Source organism: Bos mutus, chromosome 5, assembly GCF_027580195.1.
Source record: "Bos mutus isolate GX-2022 chromosome 5, NWIPB_WYAK_1.1, whole genome shotgun sequence".
In the NCBI taxonomy this organism is placed as follows: Eukaryota; Metazoa; Chordata; class Mammalia; order Artiodactyla; family Bovidae; genus Bos; species Bos mutus.
The window spans coordinates 75,038,124-75,058,905 of NC_091621.1; the positions used below are offsets into that span (position 1 = coordinate 75,038,124).

At 38.2% G+C, this 20,782-nt stretch overlaps 1 protein-coding gene across 2 annotated transcripts; it reads right to left on the minus strand.

Annotated features, from left to right (window-relative positions):
* Window positions 1–368: 368 nt before the first annotated feature.
* CLEC12A (C-type lectin domain family 12 member A) lies at window positions 369–16,222 on the minus strand. Of its 2 annotated transcripts, none has more exons than XM_070371065.1 (6): window positions 15,994–16,222; window positions 10,958–11,056; window positions 10,082–10,249; window positions 8,519–8,676; window positions 6,360–6,463; window positions 369–3,960 (listed from the first exon to the last, which is right to left on the minus strand). In XM_070371065.1, exons 1-6 carry the CDS (start codon window positions 16,082–16,084, stop codon window positions 3,786–3,788), a joined length of 795 nt encoding a protein of 264 aa, XP_070227166.1. In that variant the 5' UTR covers window positions 16,085–16,222; the 3' UTR covers window positions 369–3,785. The 2 variants fall into 2 exon arrangements, with proteins under 2 accessions (XP_070227166.1, XP_070227165.1); XM_070371064.1 differs by having other exon boundaries at window positions 10,082–10,270; window positions 15,994–16,219.
* Between the last annotated feature and the right edge of the window lie 4,560 nt (window positions 16,223–20,782).

The window sequence follows — 20,782 nt, forward strand, 5'->3', positions numbered from 1 at the left end:
AAGCCCATAACAGCAAAAACATGATCCAAAAATAACAAAATAAATAAAAAGCTAGACAATGAAAATGAAGAACTTCCACAAATCAAACACTAGGAAAAAAATATTTGCCATTCACGTAATTGATATAACATGTCTGATATTCAGACTATATCTCTCAACAGGAACTCTCAACACTATAAATAAAGTATTACAAAATAGGCCAAAGATTGGCACTGACACTATCAAAGAAGTTATACAAATGTCAGATAAGCACAAGAAAAGATAGCCAACAAGGGACACCCCTACATAACTATTAGAATGTAAAAAAAAAAAAAAAAGAAACAGAAAGACGTATATCAGTCTTGCTGAAGATACCAAACAAACAAAACTCTTTTTTCCCCAATTTTATTAGGATATAATTTACACATGGCATTGTGGAAGCTTAAGGTATACAGTATAATGATTTGACTCACATATATTATGAAATGATTAGTGCAGTAAATTTAGTTATCCATCATATCATATAGATATGAAAAAAGGAAAACAATTGCTTGTGAGGAGAACTCTTGGAATTTGCTCCATTAACAACTTTCAATTGTACCACACAGCAGTATTAACTATAGTCATTGTGTTGTACATTAGATCCTCAGGACAATAACTATATGGTATAACTGGAAGTTTTTACTTTCTGACCACCTCATTCTATATCCTCTCTTCTTGGACTCTTGATCTGGGCTTGTGGATGTATACCTATCCTGGTATCAAGTCAAAACTATTTTTATTATTGTGGCTTTAGAGTAAGTCTTGTTATTGAAGACTAATTTCTGCAAATATTCTTCTTTTTCAATATTATGTTGGCTATTCTAAATGTTATGCATTTCTGTATTAATCTTACTATTAGCACATCACTTTTTAAAAATCCCTCTGAAAAATTCAGGGATTGTATTGAATCTAGAGGCAAATTTAGGAAAGTTGACATCCCCCAAATATGAACTTTTCTAATCCAAGTATGTAGTTATCTCTCCACTTATTGAGGTTTTCTTTAATTTTGTCAGCAACCCCTACAGTCTTGATTTCCAGGGAAGCAGATTCTGAAGTCAAGATTAGTATGATGGAGGTTTATCAGGGACATCCTTGGTGTGTCCACTTGTGGAAAAAAACAGAAGAAAGCAGAATTGGAGAGAGGGAAGTTGGAGCTCTGAGGCTGGAATAGAGCTTCTGAGTTTTCCCCGATTAGGCCAAGGCATCAAGGCCTTCACATCTCCACATCGCAGAAACGAGCTGCTCTGGGAAGGGAATATAACCTTGACTGAGTTCATTCCCTTCAACAGAGGCAAGGGCTCACACTTGATAGCTGGATGCTGATAGCTCTCCCAGCAACTAGGAGAATAAGCCCTTCAGTCCTGAAGAGAAATCTGTATATCATGTCATAGGGTCCAGTACAATTTAACTTTCTTCAGCCTAGATGTATTTCTTCATGGAAATGAAGCAAGTTGAGGTTAAAGGTATGTCTCTTCTCTTGGAATAAACTTGTAAGTGGAAGGTGTGTGGCATTAATTCTAGCTCCCGACCCTGCAGCTGAGCTCAGAGTCACAACTGACACTCATTGTCTCTCTCTCCTATTTTTAAAGAAAATTTTTCAACTATTTATTTTATATTGGAGTATAGCTGATTAACAATGTTATGATAGTTTCAGGTGAACAGCAAAGGGACTTGGCTACTCTTCTCGCTCTCCACACATCTGCTGATCTTAGTCACCTTCGCCTACCAGGGGTTTGAACCCATCACACCATTCTCAAGCTGAGACTGCAGAATTTGCCTTTATACCATCAAAATAGAGGATGGATTATAAATATGTCCTCAAATGGCATAACTGGATGCCAAATGTCTTTCTTTCTGTTCCCCTATGGTGTAAAAACAGCCCCGTCTTCTGTTGGACAGAGTAAATAGCTCATCCCGATTCATCTAAAGAGATGTTGTGCCCCTTGGTGGAAGCTTTTGTTCTTTACAGACAAGATTTTCTTAAACCCAGAGTTACTCTGACAGAAGGCATGCATCTCCCAAGTTAGTTACTGGAAATGATGGTAAGAAGGGTCACTCCTGCCTCTCCCTTTGGTTTCCAGACCCATGTATTCTATCTGTTGAAGACACAGTACCATATAAAGGTTATTGGTTTAAAGGATACATTATAACTTGGAAGATGGCATCATGTTGTAGTATTAACTCTTGAGATGGATCTCCAACTGTGCTTTCAATGGACCTTTAGCCTTCCATTGCTCTGTCTGACTTGAAGCTGTGTGTTGATTCTGTTTTTATGTAACTAGTGGATCCCATGGTCAATCCTCCATTCCCTTATCTGAATGCTAGAGAGCATCAGACATGATGTTATGTAAGGTCCTATTCCAGTTTGTGGATATTGGTTCTGGATGAACTCTATGGACAGGACAAGAATTCCATACCCAAATATGCATCTATTCCTGTCAAAGCTCTTTCCATTGTGGAATGGGTATATATTAGCTAATTTGGCAGCAAACAGCTTGTAGTTTTCTTTGAGGCATGACAGTGGAGTCCTGGCCCTTGCTATGCTGTTATTACCAGTTTCTGGATTTACAGATCTTTAGAAGGAGATGTAACTTTAGGTGAGGTATTAGGATCACACTGCATATAATATTTACATGTAAAGATTTTCCACATTTTAATCTTTATTATTACTATGTTTTTAGATGCTATTATTAATGGTATTGCTTTTGTAAATTTTATTTTGCACTACTTATTGCTAATATATAGAAATATGATGATGTGCATGAATTGAGAATATACTATATATAATTTATCACTGAGCTTGCTAAATTAATAGTTTATAAATTATATTGGTCTATGTAAATAATTAAATGATCTACAAATAAAATCTTATTTCTGTCTCTTTTTTATATTTTTAATCTCTTTCTTGCTTTATTTCACCTTCAGGACCTCCAATAGACAGTAGAGGTTGTTGAATAAAATAACTGATAAAGATAATTTCTATATTCTTCCAGGGTTCAAAAGAAAAACTTTCACTCTTTTACTAGAAATATGTTATGTTTAGGGGTTTCTGCTGCTGCTTTTGTTAGTTTTTTTTTTTTTTTCTCTTTTTAATGTTAACATTCTTTATCAGATTAGAGATATCTTCTGCTTCTAGTTTTCTAAGAGATTTGGTGTTGAACTTTATCTAACATTTTTTCTATATCTATTTAAATGGCACTGTATTCTCTCTTTTATTTTTTTTCCCCCAAAGTAAGTAAATCAACCTGTCTTGTCCTAATTGGTCACGATGGTATTATCTTCTTTATATATTCCAAGATTTCATTTTCTTTGATTTCTGTAAAGTTTATATTTACCTTATTTCTGGAGAAGCAAGAAAAATTAGCTTCTGTTTTCTGTGTGTGCTCAGTCGTGTCTGACTTTTTGTGACCCCATGGACTACAGCCCACCAGGCTCCTCTGTCCACTGGAATTATCCAGGCAAGAATACTGGCATGGGTTGCCATTTCCTCCATCAGTTTTCTGTATTCTCACCCAAAATACTGTATTTATGTTCAGAAGTATCTGGATTGAGTGAATGAAACATAAAGTATAACTATGACGTTAGGCTCCATTTACTCAGCAAATGAAGAGAAAGAAGAAAGTTTGAAAATGTAAATTGTTAGGAGGGAGGCAGAAATGTAGTCGTACTGTATCTTTATTCTATTGGTGTGGTCAACAAGATGTATGGTCCCCAAAGTGTCCTTTAAGTGCAGGATAATGCTTGGGACAAAATAATTGCACTAACTACTTTCTTCCATCCAATACTTCACTCATTAGTATACTCTCAATCTTCACTGATTGGGCAAGCTTCTCACATATAATACTTTTAGTTTCAGTGCACTTAGTATAATAAACGGATGTATAATGTATCCATCCACAATACATCTTATCATTTATGACGCTTGTATTTCTTGTAAACCTGAAAGAGAAAATAAAGAATTACACTTGGCGAGTCAAACATTTGAAACACAGTCCCAGAAAAAAACATCACTTATCCAACATATCACTGCTCCTATGGTCTGTGTTGTCTAAAATTAATTTTAATTATTATTTAGAATGGCAAGTGTCCAAGTTACTTATTTTTATGGACAGATGTGCAGTGTCACAATATGCCTGATTTCTCTCAGGCTTTTCTAGTTTCTCACAGCTGGAGTATTTGTTGTCCTTTTCTTCCAGATCTAGCACCTCCCTTCCACAGCACCTAGTATGAATAAAGTAATGCAATTCCATTAGATTCTTCAGGAAAACTGGACAAGTAATAAATTTTGAGGCTATCCTCCTCAAATATTTTTCATAATCACCAAAATCAGAAATTAACCTCATCTGTGATACTTTAAGCTCAGCATCATCTCCAAGTGACATTTCCCTCAGCCATTTTCCAGAAATTTTACAATGAAGCCCTGAATGATTGCCAGCTCCCAACATAAGATGACTGGTGAGAGACTAGAGATCAAAGATAAACTTATAAACTGAATATATTATCTTTGGGGAAAAAATCTAGCATCACCTCTTGGATTAGTAACTAATGATCATTAATAAATAAGTTCCTCAAATAACTTTAATTTTCTATTTGAAGTAGCATAACACAGATTATACTAATCCTAGCTCATTTCCAGAAACAAATCCAAAATAACATCAAAGATTTAAAAAAAGGAATTACATATAGTGAACATACATGATACATGTAAAAGTGTATTATATACATATACTAGGATATATTTCTATTTCTATATTATTTTTTTGTGATTTGAAATAGCTACTGCGTTTTCCATCCCATTATAGTTTACTTTCCCATTAGCAATAATTATAAATAAACACAAGGAAACTCTAGCTTTTGAAACAAGATTACATCTATACTGTCCCTTTATGCTCACACTACCTTTACTTCTAGAATTTCACTCCAAATGAGACCTTTAGAATATACATCTTTCTCTCCTTTGTGCAGATCCTATCCCCTGTTCAGAGGAGGGAATGGCAACCCACTCCAGTATTCTTGCCTGAAGAATTCCCATGAATGGAGGAGCCTGGCAGGCTAGAGTCCATAGGATCATAAAGAGTTGGACAGGACTAAGCAACTAAGCATATCCCCTATTCTGTGCTGTCATTGCAGACTGACAAAGATGGAGCTGCAGTATCTTTATGACCCATATTCCTACCATACTATTTCTATCTGATGGAAAAAAACAAGCAGGACACAACAAAACAATAATCAAAACACAACCAAAGATTCTATTTGCTGCCTTGCCCAACGTCATGTATACGGAGGAATCTCAGGGTTTAGATTCAGAATGGCAGCACCCCAGCACATATGTATTGAGTTCACTTCAGCTTCATGTGTCCTCAACAAACAAATTTGTATAAGTTTGTGAGATTGTAAGGGCATCCAGTGGGCTTCCCCGATGGTTCAGTGATAAAGAATCTACCTGCAATGCAGGCAACCTGGGTTCAATCCCTGAGTTGGGAAGATCCCTCGGAGTAGTGCATGGGAACCCACTGTAGTATCCTTGCCTGGGAAATCCAGGAGCCTGGTAGACTACAGTCCATGGGGTCTCAAAGAGTCAGACACAACTTAGCGACTAAACAACATCTAGCAGTTTGAGGCTGTTGTTTCTTTCTTTAGTTGAATCCTGCCTGCTTCCTAAATTTAAGGAATTATAAAACACAAATGAATTTTGGCATTCTTTTTATATACGCCTTGACCCCACCCCATTATAAGCAGAACAAATACAACATATGAGTCCATTTATACTGGCATATTTATAACCAATTTCTTACTATGTTGTGCAACAAAATATTTTTTTATATCATGCCCATGTTCAGTTTATTCTCTTTACCAGAAGTGCTCTTCTAGTCAATCTCTAAATTTTTTATTCAAAAATGTCTACTTCAAATTTCAGTTATAACATAAATTTCAAAGATAAAATCTATTTTTTGTTATTCTGAGTATTATTACTGAAGCATTTACACATTTTATTCTTTTCATCTGTTGAATTAATTTGTCTGTGCATCCTCTTTCACTTGTTTTAGAATCCTAGCATTGCACAATTTTAAGTACATATTCAAGCCCAGTGAATTGTGTTGGCTTCTATAGTTTTCTTAGATAAAAGCATTATTCACAGAAATCCTTCCTTATTTGGCTTGTAGTTGTCAAGATAATGGGAAGCCCTTTGCAATAATTTTCTCATTATTAAACACATCATAGAAGTCTGATGGAAAGGGTTCTTTGAGGATACAATTTCAGTAGAAGCTACAGTGCCCCTGAGAAAATTCACCTTTACTGAAACCAGCTATTAAAATTCAACAAGAATAAAGACTTACCAGTTGAGGGGGAAAATTGTATCCAAGTTTCTGTATTTTGTGTTATCTTTCCTGGGAGATAATCTCAACCAATAGTTACTTAACTTCAGAGATTTTATAAATTCCTATAGGAAACAAAGGTGGCTTTTAAAATCATTGTCTCCCTTTTCTGTAAATTACCTCACAGTGTAATTTCTTACAAATTACTATGTCAAGGTGACATCTTTGACACTTTTCTACTATTTTCTATGCCATCAAAAAAAAACTGAGACAGAGTGCCCCTTACTGAGAGATGTCTTTCAACATTTGTATCTCAGTTATTATCTGGGGGTGAAGAGATGGTTCATCGTCAAAAAACCCAAGTTAAGAGAAACATGAGTATGAGAAAAATGTAATAAGGTCAGAGGAGAATGGTTATAGACTAGAATTCAAATCCAGTTCAGAGATATGTAGCCAAAGTAATAGTTTTTTTTTTTTTCTTTTCTTTTCTTATATGCCAGTCATTTGGTAAGCAAATAACTATGAATGGATCATTTGAAAATAATAAGACTAGGCAGAAACTAGATTGATTTGCTGCCTTTTATAAAGAAGAAAAAGAATTCTGACAGTAAGGAAGCTGAGACTTTTGAAAAAAATATATTTTTGTTTTAAAATAAATATGGGATTACTATCTGAAAAACCACAAATGCCAATGAATAAGTAAACTCTAGAGAGTTGTTGTTGTTGTTATTGTTTAGTTGCTAAGTAATGCCCTACACTTTTGCGACTCCACAGACTATAGCCCACCAGGTTCCTCTGTCCATGGAGTTCTCCAGGCAAGAATGAATACAGGAGTGGATTGCCATTCCTACTCTAGGGGATCTTTTCCACTCAGGGGTCAAACCCACATCTGCATTGGCAGGTGGAGTCTTTACTGCTGAGCCACCAGGGAAGTCCAAATGTGTGTGTGTGTGTGTGTGTGTGTGTGTTAGTCGCTCAGTTGTGTCCAGCTCTTTGAGACCCCATGAACTATAGCCCACCAGACTCCTCTTTCCATGGGATTCTTTATATTCTCCAAAATATAGAGATATAATTTAAATATTAGAAAAAAAATAAGATAAATAAATAACTAAATCTTTCAGAGAATTCCCTTTTCCTGGGACCCAGGAACTCAGTGCAATATATCTGCTTGGCACTTGCCTTTGCCATCTCTCTTTTATTTACTTATTTGGCCCTGGTGTGCCACACAACTTGTGGAATCTTAGTTCCCCAACCAAGGATTGAACCTGGGACCATAGCAGTGAAGGAGCCAAGTCTTTAAACTACTGGACCTCCAGGGGATTCCCGTTTGCCACCTAATCTTAATTCTTTTGTTCAGTTGCTCAGTCACATCTGACTCTTTGTGATCCCATGGACTGCAGCACACCAGGCCTTCCTGTCCTTTGCTATCTCCCAGAGTTTGTTTAAACTCATGTCCATCAAGTAGGTGATGCCATCCAACCATCTCATCCTGTCTTTCCCTTCTCCTGCCTTCAATCTTTCCCAGCATCAGGGTCTTTTCTAATGAGTTGGCTCTTTGCATCAGGTGGCCAAAGTATTGGAGCTTCCACCTCAGCATCAATCCTTCCAATGAATATTCAGGGTTGGTTTCCTTGAGGTTTGACTTGTTGGATCACCTTGCAGTCCAAGCGACTCTCAAGTCTTCAACACCACAGTTCGAAAGCATCATTATTCTAGTATATGTAGCCTTTTCCTCTTAGTTAAAAAAATGCAAATGCAAAAGGGTGGAAACGGTGAACCTCCTTCTGTGTGATTTTACAGAATTGGTAAAACTCAGAAATAATTACAAATCTTCTGTTTTTAGATAAATGCTCAAACCTATGTCCTGAGAATTGATTCTAAAGTTCTAGTTTGGAAATATTCACAGACCTAAAGATTCTGGGGACTCCACATCTACCATCTGCCCATCAGCCTCTGAGAATCCACTGATGCTAAGGTGCTAAGCTAAAGTTTCACATGGCCTGTCTTGACTCGGTATCGTGATATGAGTATACTAAGTTCCGTTCACCTCATACCCCAACTAAAATAAGCCAGATTCATGTCTGGACTAATACAAATCTTCCCCAACATGTCTTCCCCCTCTATTCTATGTTGGGGAAAGTGACTTCTTCCCTTACAGGCAGAGATCCATGTGATCTTACCAACACACTTTTGCTTTTAATCGTCAACAGGCTGGCATTGTAGTCAGAACAAATCTCATCACTCTTTTGCCACGTTTCCTGACGTTGGTAGGCATGTAGAAGGTAGCATTTGTCATCATGCCACATCCACTCCTCTGGACAAGGTTTACATTTGTGCTCTGGAAGAAGAGCATACTTTCGTTTGGTTGTGTAGATATCTTCATAATTCTTATTATTCCCATTGTCCTCTCAGTTTAAAAAAATAAAGCATATTTACTTGTCTTTCTTCTTCTAACACCAAAAGTGAAGAAAATAAATCTTGTATTCCAGGCTCCCATATACAACCACAATGTGTCCGAAACATAATTTGAACACATTTGAAATCAAACACTTGGATTTCAGTCTATTTTCCAGTCTCAGGAGCCCTGATTAGCAACTAATTAATCTTCTTCTTTCACTTTGTCATTTTGTGTATTTCTACATGGCAATAAAGGCCAATCACAAGACATACTGCCTTTTCCAACTAGAGCATTTCCAGCTCTTTGACTTTTTGAATATTCGGGAGACTTCTTAAGATGACAATATGTTTTAGTTATAATAACTATAGAAACTGTTAGAGATATTAAAAGACTAATGCCTCCCAATTCCAAAGGTAAGACTAAACTTGAATTTTTTTTTCTATTAACTCTTATCAAACATTGAGTGACATTTAGGAACAAGGTCATCTATAAAAAGGTGATATATCTTCTATTGCTCTTCTTTTTAAAAAACATAAAGAGGTGATCTGATTTCCCTGGTGGTCCAATGTTTAAGAATCCAACTTCAAATGCTGGAGACATTGGTTCAATTCCTGGTCCTGGAAGATTCCATATGCCATGGAGCAGCTAAGCCCGTGCACCAACTACTGAAGCCCAGGCTCCACAATAAGAAGCCACTGCAGTGAGAAGCCTATGCACCACAACTAGAGTCTAGCCCCTGTTTGTCACAACTAGAGAAAGACTGCACACAGCAGCAAAGACTCAGTGTAGCCAAAAATCATATAGTGCTCAGATGTGCCTTATGCATGCTCAGCTGTGTCTGACTTTTTGCAACCCCATGGACTGTAGCCTGCCAGGCTCTTCTGTCCATGGGATTTTCCCCACAAGAATGCTGGAGTGGGTTGCCATTTTCTCTTCAGGGGATCTTCTCTACCCAGGGATGGAATTCACACTTCCTGCATTGCAGGTGGATTCTTTGCCACTGAACCCCACAGGAAAATAAATTAAAGAGGTGATCTATCCTTTCCTCTCTATATTCTATTGACTTCCATGCCCAAAATAGTAGTGGTAAACGTCAGAATATAGAAACTGCAGACCATCTTATTCAGTAAGTATCATCTCCTGATAATTTGGGAATTATAGTTATTTTTCTGTTTTTCTTCTAACTGCACAGAAACATCAATGGGTCTTCAATCACCCACATTTAATTCTTTCTTCCAAATAATAGTTTCCTGGGAAAGGCTGCTAGCTTTTGGTGAAGTGATCAAGTGACTCCAAAGTTTAGTTCATTGTCTAATAAATAATTCAGAAAGAAATAATGGATTACCTTTGTTTTTTGTATATAACTCACGACATAATTTGGTGGCTATTTCCTCAAGTTTGATAGAAAGGTTCCTGATTTTCTGGGAACTATTTGTGTTCTGCATGAGTTGTAGAGACAGATTTCTTTGAAGTTCTTCTTTGAAATTTTGTAGCTTATTCAATTTTTCCATGCCTGTCTTCAAAGTTTTTAAATCTGATATGTGAATGTCACATTTGAAGAAAAGAGAAATGATAAAAACAAAACAAACAAACAAAAAAAAAACTGCAGTCTCTCAGTACAACCATCATCTCCTTTCCGCTGAATTAAGAACATTAAATGTCTAGGGAAGCAGTTATTTCACAGAAGTAAGGGAAAGAGACTGAATGCATATGACCCTATTTAGAGGACAAGAATAGAGGCGCAGATATAGAGAACAGACTTGTGGGCACACCTGGGGAAGGAAAGGGTGGGATGAATTGAGAGAGTAGCATTGAAACATATACATTCCCATATGTAAAATAAACAGGTATTTACATATAAGTGCTATATATAACATGGGGAACTCAACCGATGCTCTGTGCTAACCTAGAGGGGAGGGATGAGGCATTGGAAGGGAGGTTCAAGACGGAGGGGATACATGCATACATATAGCTGATTAACCCTGTTGTATAGCAGAAACCAACATAATATTGTAAAACAAGTATCCTCCAATTAAAAATAAAATTTTACATTTAAAAAATTTTTAATTGTAAAATTTTAGAAAGAGAGTAAGTACCGTGTTGTAACTGCCTAGTTTTAAGTCCCTTTGTGGACATATCATCTATTCCAAGGCTTCGATTTAAAGAGCAAAACTCACTTCTAAGTGTTTTCCCTGGCAGTAAAAACATAGGGAATACATACATATGGCTCCAAAGACTCCCAGGCCAATCAGCAGCAGAAGGCACAGAAGAGTCAGAGCCAAGGCTCCTTGACGCCATACGTGGGAAGGAACAGGTGGGTCTGTGGGAAGCAAAATTAGTAAAGACACTTAGAACGGTGTACATTTTAATTCGATTCATGTGTTCATTTATGTTGTCTTTATTTCTTTCCTCATAGGTCTGTGGTAAAGGAATGTGTTTTGCTAGAAACTCAAAGGCATTTAAAAATAACTTTTTAAAGACCAAGTAAGTCAAGAAGAAGTCAAAAAACATTTTGTTAATTGTTTTGCATGCAAACTGGTTTTCAAAGCAGAAGCTTGGGATTGATAGGCTGATTCAAGAAACAGAAGCAAAAATGGGGATGAAAAACCAGTGAGAAGGTACTGACCTAAAGGGGAAAGAAAGGGCTTCCCAGGTGGCCAAATGGTAAAAACTCTGCCTGCCGAGCAGGAGATGCATGAGGAGTCATGATTCAATCCCTGGGTTGAGACAATCCCCTGGAGAAGGAAATGGCAGCCCACTCCAGTATACTTGCCTGGGAAATACCATGGTCAGAGGAGCCTGGTGGCTATAGTCCACGGGGTCAAAAAAGAGTCAGACATGACTGAGTGACTAAACAACAACAAAGGGGAAAGGAAATCCAAAATAGGACCATATGTACATGTATTTCTGATTCACTTTGCTTTACACCTGAAACTAATACCACAGTGGAAGCAATTTCACTCCAATAAAAATAAATAGTAAATCTATGAAAAAGAGAAAGAAAAAGAAGTGAGAAGACCAATTAATCTGAAAAAGATATATCTTGTCTGTACAAAATTGGGGAAACTGAGCAGCAAGCGGCTAACAGCAAGGTCAATTTAAGCATTCCTTCCTTGAGTTGACAAATGTGGGGTATCAGAGAAAATAATTTCCTTTGTCTATGTTTTCCCCAGAAAATACTGAGAGTTTGGCTGTGGAACATACATGAGAAAGTGTCCCTGTAATGTCCTGGGTGTTTTCCCATCAGCCAGTTCTTAGGTCAGACTGAATAGTTTCCTCAGAATTTTTTCATGCTTTGAGCAGCAAACTTTGATTGAATATTTCTTTTTTGTTGAACTGTGAACATTTGTTGAAAAGATCATTTCCCTATTAAAAAAAAACTCAAGAAATTATAAACTTCATATTATAAATTAATTGCTATTAAATTACTATGTGATTTAAATAATCATTACTTGTATAAATGGATACTAGATATTTCTTGAAAATATAATTCAGAGATAACATAACCTTACTATACTTCCTATACTGTACCTATGTCCTTCATATCACAGTTGGTGATACCATGATACTGTGAAATAGAGAGAGAATTGAAAATGAAATGTGAAACAATGTTTTTACACCTTGGACAATAGTTAACAGTGAAAGGATTACATAGTCAAGATCATTTCTAAGGTCAGAAACATGACTTCAAGTGCTATTATTTTTACATGCTTTTTCTAATTTATTTATATATTCAGTTAATCAATAGTTATTGAATATATCTGTACACTGGACAGTAGTCTGGATACTAACAATACAAAAGTGAGCAAGACATACCAGCCCCTGCTTTCACAGGAGACAAATTTTAATTATGAGAGAGCTGAGAGATATCTCTAACTGTTAAATGGTATGCATAGGTTTGAAACTGAGCTATATTATAAAGAGCATTTAGTTCAGAACTTATGGCCACTGGGAATGAAAAATCAGTGCAAAGAAATTGCAGATAGCAAGGACACCTAATTCAAAGACTCTAATTTGGAGAAAAGTTTTACCTGTTTGAAAAAAAACAGAAAAGATTCAGAGTGGCTAAAGAATTGTGGCCAAGGTGAGAAATGATGTTCAGTTCAGTTCAGTTGCCCAGTCGTGTCCGACTCTCTGTGACCCCATGAATCGCAGCATGCCAGGCCTCCCTGTCCATCACCAACTCCCGGAGTTCACTCAAACTCATGTCCATTGAGTCGGTGATGCTATCTAGCCATCTCATCCTCTGTCGTCCCCTTCTCCTCCTACCCCCAATCCCTCCCAGCATCAGAGTCTTTTCCAATGAGTCAACTCTTCGCATGAGATGGCCAAAGTACTGGAGTTTCAGCTTTAGCATCATTCCTTCCAAAGAACACCCAGGACTGATCTCCTTTAGATTGGACTGGTTGGATCTCCTTGCAGTCCAAGGGACTCTCAAGAGTCTTCTCCAACACCACAGTTCAAAAGCATCAGTTCTTCAGCACTCAGCTTTCTTCACAGTCCAACTCTCACATCCATACATGACCACTGGAAAAACCATAGCCTTGACTAGCCGGACCTTTGTTGGCAAAGTAATGTCTCTGCTTTTGAATATACTATCTAGGTTGGTCATAACTTTCCTTCCAAGGAGTAAGCATCTTTTAATTTCATGGCTGCAGTCACCATCTGCAGTGATTTTGGAGCCCCCCAAAATAAAGCCTGACACTGTTTCCAAGAGAAATGATATTAGAAGTGGTCAAAGGAGAAGTCAGGAGACAGATTAGAGCAGAGATGTGACTGTCACAATGGGTCAGGGATGAGGTCATCCATGACTGAAACAAGGATAATCCTCATGGAACACTGAGAGCAGAAACCTAGTAGAGTTAGATGAGAAGAGAGAGAGGGATAACTAGGAGTCTGTGACCAAAGACAATGGGTTCAACAAGTTGAGTTGTGGAAGGAGATGAAGAAATGGAGGGAAAATGGAGAGACTTAAGTGGTCAAGTGAGGATTATTTTTTGTTAAAATAGGGGTAGTATATGGCAACCCACTCCAGTACTCTTGTCTGGACAATCCCATGGACAGAGGAGCCAGGTGGGCTACAGTTCAGGGGTTGCAAAGAGTTGGAGACAGCTTAGTGACTAAATCACCATGGCCACCAAAAAGTATGTTGCTGTACCAGAAAGGGGTAATGAACTAAAGGAAGGAGAGAGAATAATAAAGCAAGAGAGAAAGTTGAAAATTGTTGAAGAAATGTGTTTGAGAAGGATACTTGGATTGAAATTTAGAACCAAATGAAAAGATTTGGTTTTTGATGAGTGAAACAGGATATTGTAAATATCATCTAGAAGTGAAACAGAGAGTATGAGTCAAAATAAAGCAGAATAGAAATTTTTGTAGTAGAAAGAAAAGGGATAGAATGAAATAGAAGCAAAGCTTGTCAAATGAAATGGACATCTCCAGTGGGTTAGCGATAAAGAATCTGCTTGCAATGCAGGAGACACAGGAGATATGGGTTCAACTCCTGGGTCAGGAAGATTCCCTGGAGAAGGAAATGGCAACCCACTTAACTCTTCTTACCTGGGAAAATCCCATGAACAGAGGAGCCTGGTGGGTTACAGCCCATAGAGTTGCACAGAGGCTACAAAGTTGGACAATACTGAACACACATATACATATATTGGCAAATGAGAGTAAGCTGGGTTTGAGAGTTTGTGCATTTTTATGTGGCAATGTTCAGCTGCTCAGATGGGGCACAAAGTGGGTAGATATTTAAGAACTGGAATTTTTCAAGGAAAAAGCACAAGGAGGGAGCATATGAGACTAAGGGATAGATGTTAAATAATACAAAGTTTATATTATACAGTATAAACTTTAAGCTGAATAATGAGAAACTTAGACAAAATTGAGAAAGCCAACAAGACATGGATTCAAGATTTTTTTGGAGTCAAAGAATTTCTGAAGTGGAAATTTAGAATAAGGACAATTAGTAGGACAGAAAATGAGATAGAATGTGATGAGATATGTTAAGAGCAATTATGGTATATTAAGTTCATGATATGTTCTATTCCTCTCAAACCATATAAAAGGAGAAATACCAACAAGGAAGTTGGCAGAAAGTATTGTAAAATCCTTAACTTCCTGTCCTTAAAAAAAAAAGTTTGTATTAGAGGAAAAGGCCACAGAATTAAGGTGTTATCCCTTCTCAGGATTTACAATGCTAATGATAAATGGACCCAAGATTCAACAATGAAAATGCTGTTCACAATAAAGTTAGAACTTCAAAGAATGCTACATTTTGGGGAGAGGGAGAACACTTAAAGACTATATGAGAAGTTTTCTATTGGTTCTCTCCTAATTTCACTGCTTCTACCAACTTTTCGTGTTATCCATATCTACTGTTTAATTTATGCACACTGATTTTAAGTTTGCATATTCTGGGACAGATTTCATCCAAAAGACAAAAAGCCAGGAGGTAGAAGCTACATACAATTGGAGAAATACATAATTGTGAATAAGATGGAAATTACAGTATAGAAAGTAAACACAAGTAGTCCATTTATCTCATAAATAAATTAGGATTAAAAAATATCAAACTTCCTGGCACAGGATGGATTTGAATGTGTCTCTTCTGATATTTCTTTATCTCTTTTCTTCCTTTAATACTTGATGTATCCTTTCATTTAATTTAACCCCTTCTATTATTTTACTAAATTGGGAAAAGATCTCCAAAAGAAGTAGAAACATTTTTAGAGATTAATATAGGCTCAGTTTGGTAAAAAAAAAAAAAATTCAAATGAAATCCTCTAAAGTTCCTCTCTGTCTCTCTCTCTGTCTCTCTGGTATCTTGTGCCCCAAACACACACACATACACACTAGCATTTATTTAGAAAAAGAAGGTACAAAGCCTTGACTTTCTTGGACAGCACATGTTCATTGTTCCATAGTTTCCTTTCATGGGGGAAAAATGTTTCACAATCCAGTCATATGAAAATATTATCCTATCATAATTATCTTGATTATGATATGAAAAAAAAAACCCAGAAAATTTGTAAAAGATTAAGTGTCCAGTACCTTGATCATTGCCTTAAAAAAACTTTACAGTCATTTTGTATGGACATTTTTGGTAGTTTGGATAAAATTAAGATGCTTAATTAAAAATTCAAATAGAGAAATCATTGCCAATTCACTAACATCCAAGCGGAACCTACTCTTAACGCTTCTGCCACTTTGTACACCCTGACCACCTTACAACACATCTATAGCTCAAAATCTTACCTTCTTTCTCAAATTTGTCAAACTTCTGGATATTTTCTGTCTGACTGGAGTCCTGGAATTTTAGATCTGCATAAGTAACTTCTTCAGACATTGATGTTATGCAAAGAAAGCCCAACAAACTGGAAAAAAGGAGAGGACAAAGTAATAGAGTTGGATGATAAACAGCTATGATTTCGATCTCTGTTTATAAGCCAAAGTTTAAACATATCTTTAAACTTCTGTTTTTTAAATCCACAGTACCAGTCACTCACAGCTCCGGAAATGAGCTGCTATACATGACCTCAGAGAAGAACAGAGAGCATTTTTCTTCCTCTTGTCTCTTCCCTTTCTCATTTCTCTGAATCTACGGACCACAGAAAGCGTTTTTTAAAATTGTGTTTGGGTATTATTAGTATTGTGCAATGGGGCACAAATTAACATGGTGCAAATATAACATGGAGTTTCTTGGAGAAAATCTCTCAAGGAAAAAAAATAACAGAAAGGACATGGCCCTCAAACTCTCACTAGTGTACAGCAGTGACTTGGCATAGATATTCTGTATGTGTCTTGGCAGAGGTCTTGATAGAGAGATTTGCTTAGCTGGGAGATCACACATGCACAGAGAGAGGGAGAGCAAAGCCCCACCCCAGGACTTCCCTGGTAGTCCAGTGGTTAAGAATCCACCTTCCAACACAGGGGACATGGGTTCAATACCTGGTTGGAGAACTAAAATCCCACATTCGTTTGGTTGCCAAAGTCATGTCTGACTCTTTTGCAACCCCACAAACTGTAGCCTGCCAAGCTCCTCTGTCCATGGGAATTTTCCAGGCAGGAATATTGAAGTGGATTGCCATTTCTTCCTCCAGGGGCTCTAACCTGCGTCTCCTGTATTGCAGGTGGATTCTTTACCATTGAGCCACCCATTCCACATGCTGCAGAACAGTTAAGCCCATGCACCACAACTACTGAACCTGCATGCTCTGGAGCCACGCACCACAACTAGAGAGAAGCCCACATGCCATAACTAGATAGTCCGTGCACTGCCAGGAAAGATCCTGCATGATATAATGAGACTGAGAACCCATACAAATAGATAAATAATTTTTTTTTAAAGGAAAGCCTCACCTCTACACCCTGATACACAGGTACAGGATAGCCTAAAAGGGCCAAGGAACACCTAGTTTCTCTAAAAACAAAAAATATACTAAGGGATCTAGAAGAAAACCATACCAGGGAGTATGCATATTGATGGCTAAGGTCAGTATACCGAAAGTCCCAGAAATAGCTTTGCAGGTCAGGAGATTAGCACACATTGGATCCTTGCCAAAAGGTCCATGAGACATCTGGTCCATGCAAAAAGTTTCTTGACATTTTCCTCCTATCCGAAATGTCCATGACCATATTTGTGCTGTGCTGCGCTTAGTCATGTCCAACTCTTTGTGACCCCATGTGTAGTGCACCAGGCTCCTTTGTCCTTGGGGAGTCTCCAGACAAGAACACTGGAGTGGGTTTCCATGCCCTCCTCCAGGGGATCTTCCTAACCCAGGGATCAAACCCAGGTCTCCCATATTGTGGGTGGATCCTTTACCAGGAAAGCCCATGAATACTGGAGTGGGTAGACTATCTCTTCTCCAGAGGAACTTCTGGACCCAGGAATGGAACTGAGGTCTCTTGCACTGCAAATGGATTCTTTACCAGCTGAGCTACTCAAAAAGCCCATGAACATATTTTGTTCATGCCAAATGGTTTTCAGATCAGATCAGATCAAATCAGTCACTCAGTCATGTCCGACTCTTTGCGACCCCATGAATCGCAGCACGCCAGGCCTCCCTGTCCAACACCAACTCCCAGAGTTCACTGAGACTCATGTCCATCAAGTCAGTGATGCCATCCATCCATCTCATCCTCTGTCGTCCCCTTCTCTTCCTGCCCCCAATCCCTCCAGCATGAGAGTCTTTTCCAATGAGTCAACTCTTCGCATGAGGTGGCCAAAGTACTGGAGTTTCAGCTTTGGCATCATTCCTTCCAAAGAAATCCCAGGGCTGATCTCCTTCAGAATGGACTGGCTGGACCTCCTCACAGTCCAAGGGACTCTCAAGGGTCTTCTCCAACACCACAGTTGAAAAGCATCAATTCTTCATTACTCAGCCTTCTTCACAGTCCAACTCTCACATCCATATATGACCACAGGAAAAACCATAGCCTTGACTAGACGAACCTTTGTTGGCAAAGTAATGTCTCTGCTTTTTAATATGCTATCTAGGTTGGTCATAACTTTCCTTCCAAGGAGTAAGCGTCTTTTAATTTCATGGCTGCAGTCACCATCTGCAGTGATTTTGGAGCCCGGAAAAATAAAGTCTGACACTGTTTCCACTGTTTCCCTATCTATTTCCCATGAAGTGAGGGAACTGGATGCCATGATCTTCGTTTTCTGAATGTTGAGCGTTAAGCCAACTTTTTCACTCTCCACTTTCACTTTCATCAAGAGGCTTTTGAGTTCCTCTTCACTTTCTGCCATAAGGGTGGTGTCATCTGCATATCTGAGGTTATTGATATTTCTGAAATTGAAGAAAGTAGGGAAAACCACTAGACCATTCAGGTATGACCTAAATCAAATCCCTTATGATTATACAGTGGAAGTGAGAAATAGATTTAAGGGCCTAGATCTGATAGATAGAGTGCCTGATGAGCTATGGAATGAGGTTCGTGACATTGTACAGGAGACAGGGATCAAGACCATCCCCATGGAAAAGAAATGCAAAAAAGCCAAATGGCTGTCTGGGGAGGCCTTACAAATAGCTGTGAAAAGAAGAGAAGTGAAAAGCAAAGGAGAAAAGGAAAGATATAAACATCTGAATGCAGAGTTCCAAAGAATAGCAAGAAGAGATAAGAAAGCCTTCCTCAGGGATCAATGCAAACAAATAGAGGAAAACAACAGAATGGGAAAGACTAGAGACCTCTTCAAGAAAATCAGGGATACCAAAGGAATATTTCATGCAAAGATGGGCTCGATAAAGGACAGAAATGGTATGGACCTAACAGAAGCAGAAGATATTAAGAAGAGATGGCAAGAATACACACAAGAACTGGACAAAAAAGATCTTCACGACCCAGATAATCACAATGGTGTGATCACTGACCTAGAGCCAGACATCCTGGAATGTGAAGTCAAATGGGCCTTAGAAAGCATCACTACAAACAAAGCTAGTGGAGGTGATAGAATTCCAGTTGAGCTATTCCAAATCCTGAAAGATGATGCTGTGAAAATGCTGCACTCAATATGCCAGCAAATTTGGAAAACTCAGCAGTGGCCACAGGACTGGAAAAGGTCAGTTTTCATTCCAATCCCAAAGGCTATGCCAAAGAATGCTCAAACTACCACACAATTGCACTCATCTCACATGCTAGTAAAGTAATGCTCAAAATTCTCTAAGCCAGGCTTCAGCAATACGTGAACCGTGAACTTCCAGATGTTCAAGCTGGTTTTAGAAAAGGCAGAGGAACCAGATATCAAATTGCCAACATTCTCTGGATCATCAAAAAAGCGAGAGAGTTCCAGAAAAACATCGATTTCTGCTTTATTGACTATGCCAAAGCCTTTGACTGTGTGCATCACAATAAACTGTGGAAAATTCTGAAAGAGATGGGAATACCAGACCACCTGACCTGCCTCTTGAGAAACCTATATGCAGGTCAGGAAGCAACAGTTAGAACTGGACATGGAACAACAGACTGGTTCCAAATAGGAAAAGGAGTACGTCAAGGCTGTATATTGTCACCCTGTTTATTTACTTATAGTCAGAGTACATCATGAGAAACACTGGACTGAAAGAAATGGTTTTAGACAAGACCAGATATGACCAGGTATCAAAGACCTTTCAGTATGACCAAGTATCAAAGACCTTTCAGTATGGGTCTTATGGATGTTTTGGACAGGACCAAATGCCTGGTAAGGGGGAATTCTGCCAGCCGATCTATTCCAATTGTACATTCTGGAAATGGAAATAACCACAGAATGGATTTTGGGGAAACACTGGGCCCACAGTGAGATGGACCTAAACTGAAACTCCACTGATCACCTAACCTCCCTAAGCTCCTACTCTGTCTGGTGGGTCACAATGATGTTATGGGTCTCCTGGAATTAGTATAGGTTCAGAGCCAGAGACTAGTATTTTCTGAAAGGTCTGATTATTTCCTTTTCTGAAATGCATGATTATGCTAGTAAAAGGGGAATTTGTGCTTATGTCCTCACCATTTTAGGATCTGTCAGAAGCTCTGGTTTCCTGAGTGCAAACTCAGGCAACACGGTGAGAATCTCATTAAATTTTAAGCTATGTTTGCTCCTCTGGATTTCTTATGCCAGGAGCCCAGCAGGAAAGAAAATGAGTCACAGTCCTAACAGGACTCATTAATCCTGGTTATCAGGAGAATGTAGGGCTGTTGCCTAAGGCTGGAAGTGAAGCATGTATTTGACTCCAAGCTGATCCACTAGATATCTCTTGATAGTCCCCTGTTAAGTTTTGACAGAAAATAGGTAAGTTCAGTAGAAATGGGGTATTATATACAGGGGCTTAAACCCCTTAGTGATGAGTACCTTGGTCACCCTACCAGGTGAAACGTCTGGTCTAGTTCAAGGTGTTGTCAAGGGTCATGGAACTAGAATTGTAGTGGGATAGGAAGGTGATGAATATTAGTTGCCGTTTCAGGACAGGCTGCAACGATTGGGAGTGTAGTTTGTCCCACTAATTTTTTGTGAGTTTCATCAAGAAAAGAGACTGGATAGGACACTGGAGGGACTGGTAAAGGAAAG